Here is an 11,574-nt window from a genome sequence, read left to right as displayed (position 1 = left end):
AAAAGAATTTCCATTACAAAAGCTTCAGAGGAAAAACACAATGGATAGTTTTCAATTCCACACACACACACACACTTTTTAACAAATTCAAACCTATTTAAAATATAACAACGATAAGCATTGTCAATCGCAACAGAAAGTCGACCAGACAAGGCTACATCCTCCAATCTCTCCCTCCCGGGACACCCTGGGAATGAAAGCATCCCTTGCGGCCTGGGATAGACTCGTCCAGGCGCGGGGAAGAGGCGGCGCCTCGCCCCTGGGGCGCAGCCATCCCCAACCCCTAGGACGGCCAGGACAGCTGGCTCCAGCCTACCTGACAGGCTCCCGCCACCGCTTGAACCAGCCGCAGCAACTGGCCATCAGACTGAACATCCCGGGTCGCTCCTCCCGCCACTTCCCATCCGAGCCCGGAGCGGACACCGGCACCCCGCTCTTCCCCAGGGGACTCCGGCACTCCGAGACGCCCCTAAAGTGGATAAGTCGGGAGGAAAAGCCGGGAGGGAAGTGAAGGCGGCCGGCCCGAGCACTAAGCCCTGCTAACCGCGTGGGTCCGCGACGACTGCCCTCTTAGCCAAGGAACAACCTGACCAAAGACGCAGATACACCGTGGCCGAGTTAGCGGGACCCGGCTGAAGAAAAGCCCCGCGTCGACGTGCTGACGTTACTTCGAGGCGCTGAAGGCGTTCCCCAGGCAACGCCCGTGCTGCGCTCGCCCAATCATCGGTTGAGGTCCTGAGGTAGAGGCCTCTGAGTGGCTGAAGAGTCCTGGCTACCCGCCCCTGCGCGAGACTAGGAAAAGAGAAAGGGGAGTACTCTATAAGAAGGAGGCGGAGCTCGAGGTAGCGCGTTCTCGTAACTAGGCAACCGGAGCGTCCGGAGATAAGCTGGAGGATCCCGGACAAATCTCCAGCAAGGCCTATCTTTATAACTACATAAAATGTGTTGCCAATCCATGGTGCTGTTCCTTTCCTTTCTCCAATGTCCCCAACTGAGATTCAGAGATCTCAGGTCTTGTGCATGGGTTTTTCTTTTTCTTTCTTTCTTTTTTCTTGTTTTTTGTTTGTTTGTTTTTTGCTCAGGGATGGGGACCCTCTAGAATTCTGGCCGACTTAGGCAGCATGACTACAGGAACAATACACTGGGGCAATTCTTGTAAGTTAAAGACAAGGGGGAAATTCGCTTGCTAAATTTTCTCAGTAGTTCAGATGAGAGTGAAGCCTTAATCTCTAAAACGTTTATTACTGTTACATATGTGAAACGGAATTGTATGATATTTGTTGTAGGGGGGATTGTGATTACAAAAGAAAAATGCATTTCTTGTAGAAAATGTGAAAAATACTAAAAAGAAACAAGATGAAGAAAATGAGATCTCACAGGACCTCTCAAAGATAACCATTTGGGGCCGGGCGCGGTGGCTCACGCCTGTAATCCCAGCACTTTGTGAGGCCGAGGTGGGCGGATCACGAGGCCAGGTGATCTAGACCATCCTGGCTAACATAGTGAAACCCCGTCTCTAGTAAAAATACAAAAAAAAAAAAAAAAAAAAAAGCCGGGTGTGGTGGCACGCGCCTGTAGTCCCAGCTACGCTGGAGACTGAGGCAGGGGAATTGCTTGAACCCGGGAGGCGGAGGTTGCAGTGAGCCGAGATCGCGCCACTGCACTCCAGTCTGGGCAACAGAGCAAGACTCCGTCTCAAAAATAAATAAATAACCATTTTGATATATGTTTGTTTCAGGATTTTTAGGTACATAAATTGCTGGCTATTTGGTATCTGCAAGATGAAGATTGTTATCTCTTGACTGTTTTGTAATAGTTTATTTTTTAAAGAGGTATGTAATATTTGCATTTCTTTTATATACTTTGGAGAAAAAGAAATGACAAGGACATTCCTGTAGGGAAAAAATTATGCACAATATGTAGGGATCTGTGTGTCCATTCATTTTCTACTTAAATAAATATTTTCAAATCCTGATGAAAGGATAGAAGGCACTGAGAATCCCAGTGTATTCGCGGGGAATATAATGATTTGAGACTAACATACATATAGGTTTTAAATTAGTCTCTGTCCTTTACTAAATCATGTAACTTTTTTTGGTTTTGTTTTGTTTTGTTTGAGACAGAGTCTCCCTCTATCACCCAGGTTGGAGTGCAGTGGCATGATCTCGATTCACTGCAACCTCCGCCTCCTGGGGTCAAGTGATCCTCCTTCCTCAGTCTCCCAAGTAGCTGGGACTAGAGACGTGCACCATCACGCCCAGCTGATTTTTGTATTTTTTGTAGAGACAGTGTTTCATCATGTTGCCCAGGCTGGTCTCAAACTCCTGGCCTCAAATGATCCGCCTGCCTCGGCCTCCCAAAGTGCTGGGATTATAGGCATGAGCCATGGCACCCAGCCTCATGTAATTTTAATTCAAATTTATATACATCTCATACAGCTTGCTATCTCCAAAATACTGTGCCTTATGGGGAACAAAGGGGGTGATACCTTTTCTTCTCATCATAACAGTCACAGCCAACACTCATATAACAAAAAGAATAGCAAGAGAAAAGCATAACAAATTTATTTAATCCAAGTTTTATGTGACATGGGAACCTTGCAAATGGAGATGCAAAGATGCAGGGAAAACTACCCATTTTTATACTTGGGTTCGATGAAGAATGAAAAACCCTGTAGAACTCTCATTGGTGAAAAAGGATATGACCTAATGAGAGCAGACTGTGTGGAGAAACTCAGCAAGGCCTGTCTGTTCAGATTCCTCTTGACCTGATTGTTCAGCATTCCTTCTTCCAGGGTATGGGGTAGGACCTTTCTAGAATGGGAGTCTTAAGACGTACTATCAAACAATGCAAGTCAAAGAATTTATTTATGGGCAGGTCTTTCACGGAAAGGAAGAAGGTTAGAGTAATATTTTGGGGTTTGTGGCTGGCTTTGGGGAAAGGGGGTTGTGGTTTCTATAACTGCACCTGGAGAAAGAGGAATTATAGTTTCTATGGCTTGCATAGGGGGAGAATGAGGGGCAAGAGACGAGGAACAGAAGGTTAGAGACGGAAACTTTGCTTCTGAGGCCTTTATTCTGGGATATTTTCTTCTAAGCTCCAACAACCCTATCTATAACATGGAAATTAAAATACCTACTTTTCCAGGTTGCTAAGATGATGAAATGAGAGAAATGAAGCTCAAGTGTAATTTCTGATAAATAATAGATAGCAAATTTTAAAGTTGGTGTCACCTGTCCCATAAACACTTATGGTATGTGTCCTCCTACCTCCAAATATCCATGGTGGGAGACAGGAGAGCAGGGCAGGATAAGACTGCAATGCTCCATTAACTCCAAGCCAATTTAGGACTGTTTCTGCTGACTCTACTTTCATGACTCACTTTCTTAAACTAGTGTCTTGCAAACCCTAAAGTTATATTGTTTGTATTCACTCTTTGATCCATTTACTATGATTGGGCTTCTGTCCCATCTAACTACTGAAAGCATATTTTTTGATATAACTTATATCTTCCTAATTACCAAATTGGTTTTCTTTTCTATTATTTAATATATATATAATATAGTTAACTTTTCTAAAACTGTTTCCTGCCTTGGTCTTTCACAGTTATGCACTGCACTACCCTACCCTGGTTCTCTTCTTCTTTGTTTTTTTAATTTATTATGGACCGCTTCATGAATTTGCATGTCATCCTTGTTCAGGGGCCATGCTAATCTTCTCTGTATCATTCCAATTGTTGTATATGTGCTGATGAAGTGAGCACAACCCCTGGTTCTCTTCTGATCTCCCAGGCCATTCCTCCTCTGGATTTCTATATGTAACTTCTAAGATATGACCTTACCCCTCTGCTTTTCTTTTTTAAAACATGTTCTCTTGATGGAATTTGATTATTATTTCTGTGACTGAAGGATCTCACGATGTGTATGTTTCTTGAGCATTTTTAGAACTATATTCAAGACTGTTTTTTCACAAATATATACTCAACACCAGTTTTGCAGTAAATCCTCATTTATCTTCATCCAGAGGTTCTTAGAAACTATAATTTTAAACAAAATAACATACAATAAAACCAATTTTACCACAGACAAATTGATATAAATCAGAATTAAGTTCCTGTGGCACATTTCTGGTCACAAAAACATCACCAAACTTCAAAATAAAGATGGAACCACTAGTAACAGTAAACATTGAAATAAATGTGAGCTATACATTAAGAAAGATGAATAACAACAAGTAAGATAATTATTTGTCCACTTATTCCAGTTCAGGATCATAGGTGGCATCTCAGGGTAAAAGGTGAGAACTAGCCCTTGACAGGACACCATTCCATCACAGGGTGCTCTCATACATGCCCACACTCACTTAGACTGGGACAGTTTAGACACACCAATTCACTTAACATCCACATCTTTCAGATGTGGGAGGAAAATGGAGTACCTGGAGAAAACCCATGCAGACGTGGGGAGAACATGCAAACTCCATACACACAGTGGCCTGGGCCAGTAGTTGATTTTATTTTTCTCAGCCATGTCATAATGAAACAATACTATTAAAGCATCTGCTCTACTTCATGCCTTCCCCAGTTCTGCTAGTGATAACATTACCGAGCATTCCTGGTGCCAACATGCAGTCCCTTAGCAAAGCTGACTCTTAGTTTTTGAATATCTTAAGTGGTTTGGTAGCCATAAGTGCTGCTCACCATGTCTAGTTCTCTTTCCTTACAGGCACATGAAATAACAGTTATTCCCACCCTCTTCAAGTCAGGCATACCTCGTGCCTTGCTTTGTCTAATGAAATGTAAGTGGTATGTCACTTCTTGGTAAAACTATTTAAGAGCTGGGGCACAATTCTCAATGTTCTCTCTTCTCTTGCAAAGGTAATTGTAGAAGACTATGTTGACATTGAGGGATTGTAAAATCAAAGCAGCATGAATTGCTGAGTTCACACATGGAAGATAGTTACTTGGAAAGTCATGCAGACTTGTAGTAGACTTCCAATGAGCAAGAAATAAACACTTCTTATCTAAAACACTGTAATTTTCTGGCTTTTTAGTGTGTAATCTGGTTTATTCTGAATGATGAAAAGAGTCATGCTGCTATGATTCTAGTTAACACTGTCATTTCAGGATAATTGTTGATATTTTGGCATAAATATTCCCAGGCACACACTGTTGAATTAAATTGAATGAAACGTTTATGTACCAGTCACTGTTCTAAGCACTAGTAATATAGTTGTGAACAAAACCTTTAAAAATTCCTGCTCTCATGAATCTTACATTCTACTGGTGAAGACAGATGAAGAAGTGGATAAGTAGACACTATGTTGGTAGAAGATGATATGGAGAAGTGTAACACTGGATAAAATGATGGGATTAAGATTATGAATGAGACTAGATTAAGAGTTAAATTTTGGACAGGTTTTAATTGTATATTAAGGTCTGTATCAAAACCAAAGTTTGGCTAAATGAGATTACCAAGTGTCAATTCATATTGAGCTAAAGCCAGATATCACTTTCACAAAGTTAACTTCTGAGATTAATTAAAAACCCAGAATTTTATTGAAAGATGTATTGTCAAATTGTATATTAATAGATTCCAGATGGTTTTACAAAGTTTGACGTTACAGTGTAGGACACATAAATTTTCAGTGTTGACAATTATTACTGTCAGTGTGATGCAAATTTCTGGTATTAAAAAGATATTCAGGCCAGGAGAAGTGGCTCACACCTGTAATCCCAAAGCTTTGGGAGGCCAAGGCAAGAGGATCACTTGAGGTCAGGAGTTCCAGACCAGTCTGGGCAACACAGCGATACCATCTCTACCAAAAAAAAAAAAAAATTAAAAAATTAGCCTGGCATAGTGGTGTGTGACTGTAGTCCTAGGTACTCAGGAGACCGAGGCAGGAGGATTGCTTGAGCTCAGAAGTTCGAGGCTGCAGTGAGCTATGATTGCACCACTGCACTCCAGTCTGGGCAACCTAGTGAGACCCTGTCTCGGATAAATAAATAAATAAATAAATAAGGCCAGGTGTGGTGGCTCACACCTGTAATCCCAGCACTTTGGGAGACCGAGGCAGGCGGATCACTCGCGATCAGGAGTTCAGAACCAGCCTGGCCAACATGGTGAAACCCTGTCTCTACTAAAAATACAAAAAAACTAGCCAGGCATGGTGGCAGGCGCCTGTAATCCCACCTACTCAGGAGGCTGAGACAGGAGAATCACTTGAACCCGGGAGGTGGAGGTTGCAGTGAGCCGAAATTGCGCCACTGTACTCCAGCCTGGGCGACACAGTGAGACTCTGTCTTAAAAAAAAAAAAAAAATTTTTTTTTAAATTAATAAATAGGTAGATGTATAGATAGATATTCACTTTCAACTGAAGTCTTTAGCGGAGCAAGATTTTCTTTAAGGTAGATTATTCTAATATTCCCTTCTTTTCTTCATGTTCTTTACATTATTTTTATGCCTGTATGGCATACAAGACCGAAAAAACTTATGTGGATGATCAAAATGACCCCATTTGCTTTTACTATCACCATAGTTCTTCCTAAAGTCCTCATTGACTTCCAGGTTTTGGTTAATATCTTCAGGGACAACTCAGTGTCTCACTGTTTCTGCTTCTGAACCTAGGGATCCTGTCCTCTTGAACCCTGGAAGTTGTCTTGACCAGTCAGAGAACTGCGTTCCCCACCCCTTCCCCTTTGGAAACGTCACACTGTGGAGGAAAAGCAGCAACTAGGGAGCTGGTGAAGAAGGATGTCTCAGCAGTGTTTACTAGGCCTCCAACACTAGAGCCCATCCCCCAGCTCCGAAAAGCTTCCTGGAAATGTCCTTGTTATCACTTCCCCTCTCGGGCTGGGCGCTGGGAGCGGGCGGTCTCCTCCGCCCCCGGCTGTTCCGCCGAGGCTCGCTGGGTCGCTGGCGCCGCCGCGCAGCACGGCTCAGACCGAGGCGCACAGGCTCGCAGCTCCGCGGCGCCGAGCGCTCCGGTCCCCGCCGCGACGCGCCACCGTCCCCGCCGGCGCCTCTGCGCGCTTCGAAATGAGGGTCCTGGGTGGGCGCTGCGGGGCGCTGCTGGCGTGTCTCCTCCTAGTGCTTCCCGTCTCAGAGGCAAACTGTGAGTAATCAATAGCGTCTCTTCTCCCTTCCCCAGCATTGTCGACTGAACTGCGTGCCCTGGTTGGTAGGATTTTCTTCTCTAGAGCTGCAGCCTCCTAGAAAGTTTGCAGTAAGTACCGACAGACACCCAGCGGATGGAAACAGCCGTGGATAGAGCAGGCAGTGCAATGGTGGGGCAGGATCACTATTTGCACAGTTGCGAGAATGTATTGCCTACAGGACAGATCTAAGAAACTAGTTGACACTAAGTATCAATGGAGGGATGAGAACACCTGCCCATTTCCCTTCAAAGCTGAAGTTCCCAGTCAGAGAACTAGGATGAGCAGATTCTAGCTTATGAGTAGGGAAGAAAAGGTAACACACTGTGTCTTCCCTTTGTCCAAGCGCCTGCCCCCAACCTGCACCCGTCTCCTGAAACCTGCCTCCCTTTTGCAATTTCTGGACTTTGAGCTTGGTTTGCTTGTCTCACATTAACGAAATGTTTTAGGATGACTGAGGGTTTGTATAGCAGTAGATATATGTCACTTTCTAACCCTGAAATCAAAAGGACTGTTAAATACTGTATTCTATTTCTCAGATCGTTTGTACTGAGGATTTTTTAACACTGCATGCCACTGATCTGAGGTGGTGGCATGAATTCTTTATCTTTGTGTTTCAGGTTCTTTATGTCCTTATGCCCGGATTCAAGACAGGATATTGAGTTTTCTCTGAAAAATATATAAGGAATAGCAAGGCAGTTAGTACATTTTAGTGGTCAGTTAATTTGTTTTCTAAAGTTGTAAGTGTGTTTATTGAATAAAAACGCCTTTTTGTTTGTTTGTTGGAGGGTGAGTCTCGCTCTGCTGCCCAGGCTGGACTGCAGTGGCTGGATCTCCGCTCAGTGCAACCTCCGCCCCCCGGCTTCAAGTGATACTCATGCCTCAGCCTCCCGAGCAGCTGGGATTACAGGTGCCTGCTTCGACACCCGGCTATTTTTTTTTTTTTTTTTTTGTATTTTTACTAGAGACGGGGTTTCACCATGTTGGCCAGGCTGGTCTCGAGCTCCTGACCTCCGGTGATCCATCCGCCTTGGCCTCCCAAAGTGCTGGGATTACAGGCGTGAGCCACCGCACCTGGCCAAAAATGCCTTCTTGTTCTATGTTTTATTTTCAGGGATTGGAACAGGAGTGAGAACTCTGAATTACAAATAACTTTTAGGAGTCTAGAGCTCCAAAGTAAACTTTTTGAAGATGGAAATTTCTAGAAAATTATATATCAATTTGCTAACATTCCACTAGTTTCTATTAGTTAGTCATCAGGATGAATGCAGTACTTTAAAAATCTAACTTGGGACTAAAACATTATTTTTTGATCTTACATTAAACAGCTACAATTGCAAAACTTCAGCATTCAAACCCCTATCATTCAGCCAATTTGTAACTACATGCGCTTATTACCTATATAGTTCATTAGGACAATTAAATATTTGCTTCATAGCTAGTGTTTTGGAGAGGAGAAAGGCAAAGTAGCTTGCCACACTTAACTCCTTGTCATCATAGAAATTTGCTAGGCTTTTTCTCTTTGTAGAGATTGTTACATTTTGACTGAATCTAGGCAGAGATAAAAATTATATGGGTTTGTGTATGCGTATTATATATAAACATATGGGGAATTACACTTGTTATATATAACACTGATAGAGCAGATAAATTAATTCTTCAAGTATATCACATAAAGAATAGTTGGCCCCATAATGCTTTCAGTTAAAAGTTTTTGATTGCTTAATTGGATTAAAAGTCATCTGTGGTTTACTGATGAGGAAATTTGGATATAGATGTGATGTTTTTAATCCATATGATTTGATTTTACTTTATTTTTATTTATTTACTGTTTTGAGACGGTCTAGTTCTGTCACTAAGGCTGGAGTGCAGTGGCATGATCACAGCTCATGGCAACCTCCCCCTCCCGAGCTCATGGGATCCTCCCAGATCAGCACCTATCTAGCACCTCACCCAGCTAATTTGTGTGTGTGTGTGTGTGTGTGTGTGTGTGTGTGGTTTTTATTTTGTTTTGTTTTTTTGGTAGAGTTGGTGTTTTGCCATATTTCCTAGGCTGGTCTTGAACTCCAGGGTTCAAGCGGCCTGCCTACTTTGGCTGCCCAAAGTGCTGGGATTACAGGTGTGAGCCACTGTGCCCAGCCTCCATATGATTTTAAATCTGAGATATAATTAGAGCTGTAAATATTTTATTTGTAATTCATTGTGTAGTTCTTTATTTAGATTTATTTATTTATTTATTTATTTATTTATTTAGAGATGGAGTCTTGCTCTGTTGCCCAGGCTGGAGTGCAGGAGTGCAGTGGCGTGATCCCAGCTCACTGCAACCTCTGCCTCCTGGGTTCAAGTGATCCCCCCACCTCAGCCTCCCGAGTAGCTGGTATTGCACCAGCTGGCATGCACCACCATACCCGGCTAATTTTTGTATTTTTAGTAGAGACAGGGTTTCACTATGTTGGCCAGGCTGGTCTTGAACTCCTGACCTCCAGTGATCTGCCCACCTCAGCCTCCCAAAGTGCTGGGATTACAGGAGTGAGCCACCTTATCCAGCCTATAATTCATTGTTTAGGCCATAGAAAGCTAAGGACGATTAAAAAAATATTTTTGTGATTAAAAAAAATCTTGCCCAGACCGGAGTGCAGTGGCTATTCACAGGCACTATTATAGGGCACTACAGCTTTGAACTCCTGGCCTCAAGGAATCCTCCCATCAGCCTTCTGAGTGTCTGGGACTATAGGTATGCACCACCATGGCTGGCTTATAGTTGTGATTTAAAGAAAAACATTTACAAATCATAGCTTTATTTTAGAAAGAGTTATTAGAAATAATCTAATTCAACTTATTTGTTTTAAAAATAAAAAAAGAAATTGTTCAGAGATATTAACTAATTTTCCAGAATACATATATATACATACATATATGTATGAGAGAGATGAGAATCTCTATATTTAACATATATACTGTCACCCGGTCATAGCCGCTCATGCCTGTAATCCCAGCACTTTGGGAGGCTGAGGAGGAAGGATCGCGTGAAGCCAGGAGTTCAAGACCAGCCTGGGCAGCATAGTGGGACCCTGTCTCTACAAAAGAAATTAAAAAAAAAAATTAGCCGGATGTGTTGGTACACACTTGTAGGCCCAGCTATTCAGGGGTCTAAGGTGGGAAGATCACTTGAGCCCAGGAGGTTGAGGCTGCAGTGAGCATGATTATGCCACTGCACTCCAGCCTGGGTGACAGAGAGAGATCCTGTCTCCAAAAATAATAAAAATAAAATAGATACTGTCTACATATTTTAATCATTTCCCACTTAAGGCATGTGGTGAGGAAATAGGAGAAAGAGGATGTCACTTTGGCTGTGCTAATTTGGCCTTATCTAGACTGCCACCCTGGGCCAGTGCAGGCTACTCTAGACACTACTGACTCATATTTTCCTCCTCTTTTGTACCCTCTTCTTTCTTTCTCTAACTATTCCTTTTACTAGTTATGAAGGCTTATCTTTTCTTAAATTATCTTTACTAAAAAGTCCAAAATGTTGCACTGATGGAGAGATTTTATCAAGGTTAGGTTACAGTTGGAGTTTCTGCTGGAAGAGTTAGAAACAATTTCTAATATACAGTAATACAACATCAAACCCTATGCCACATTCTCTTACTATTAATTCTGTGCTAAGAAACAATAGACCTTTTCTGTTCATCAAGTTTATATTTTTGCAGCTTGAGCGATCTATATACATACTTAAACCTTCAAAATATTATGCCTGATAATACAGTATTCTTTGCCTATAAGCAACAGTAATGAACTATTGCTAACTAAAGGAAAGAAAAAAGGAAAAGAAAAAAGAGAGGAAGGAAGGAAGGAGCAGTTAAATAATTTTTTGGAAGGCTACTGAATGGCTAGCTGAACAGCCAGGCCTACAGAAGCCAGGCCTACAGAAGGAATGTGAACATTTAGGTGACCTATACAGTGGGAACTCATGTGACAGTACTTTAGGAGATGCCAATCAGATGACTCAATTCTGTCTTCCAGTCCTATGTGTCTCTGTGAACAGCTCAAATTCCTAGGAGACCCTGATCATTTTGGCTTAGCCTGGCACTGGAGTCCTGTGATCGACAGCTCACTAGAATTGCACAGAGTGCTGGAAGAACAGTTCCCACAAAAGAATGGATGCTGGGAAGGACACAGAAATAAGAAAAGTCTACATATTCTAATTATTGGCTGTCTAACATATACACTTGCCCTTCTTTCCATACACACCATTTGAAAATATTTATCTGATATAATGCAAATAACTACTGCACAGAGAAAGAACCCTCTCCTCAATTGGTTCCAGGCACCACATTCAGAGAGGAAGGCTTGAGGCTTCCATTTCCTAGTTATCATCAAGTGATGGCCATGATTCCTGTATTTCTGTGCTATGCTTTAT

General features: G+C 42.4%; 2 protein-coding genes and 1 non-coding gene across 8 annotated transcripts in view; 1 reads left to right on the top strand and 2 right to left on the bottom strand.

Moving 5' to 3' along the window:
• Positions 1–1,701, bottom strand: part of ARL13B (ADP ribosylation factor like GTPase 13B) — an 82,343-nt gene extending 80,642 nt beyond the window's left edge. Inside the window, exon 1 of one of the 6 annotated variants that reach the window (XM_063602866.1) lies at positions 317–1,701. In XM_063602866.1, coding sequence (XP_063458936.1) covers positions 317–375 — 59 coding nt within the window. In that variant the 5' untranslated portion in view covers positions 376–1,701. The remainder of the gene's footprint in view (positions 1–316) is intronic. The other 5 variants (XM_063602870.1, XM_034956971.3, XM_063602868.1 and 2 more) reach the window with 5 other exon arrangements.
• A 1,955-nt stretch (positions 1,702–3,656) lies between these two features.
• Positions 3,657–3,763, bottom strand: LOC112439352 (U6 spliceosomal RNA). The gene has a single exon (XR_003027650.1). It is a non-coding gene; the product is annotated as a U6 spliceosomal RNA (small nuclear RNA).
• Positions 3,764–5,546: 1,783 nt separating this feature from the next.
• Positions 5,547–11,574, top strand: part of PROS1 (protein S) — a 105,509-nt gene continuing 99,481 nt past the window's right edge. The window contains exon 1 of the mRNA XM_034956970.3: positions 5,547–7,114. Coding sequence (XP_034812861.1) covers positions 7,039–7,114 — 76 coding nt within the window. The 5' untranslated portion in view covers positions 5,547–7,038. The remainder of the gene's footprint in view (positions 7,115–11,574) is intronic.

The sequence above is a fragment of the Pan paniscus genome, chromosome 2 (genome assembly GCF_029289425.2).
Source record: "Pan paniscus chromosome 2, NHGRI_mPanPan1-v2.0_pri, whole genome shotgun sequence".
NCBI lineage: Eukaryota > Metazoa > Chordata > Mammalia > Primates > Hominidae > Pan > Pan paniscus.
This window is presented reverse-complemented; position numbering and strand designations above follow the sequence as displayed.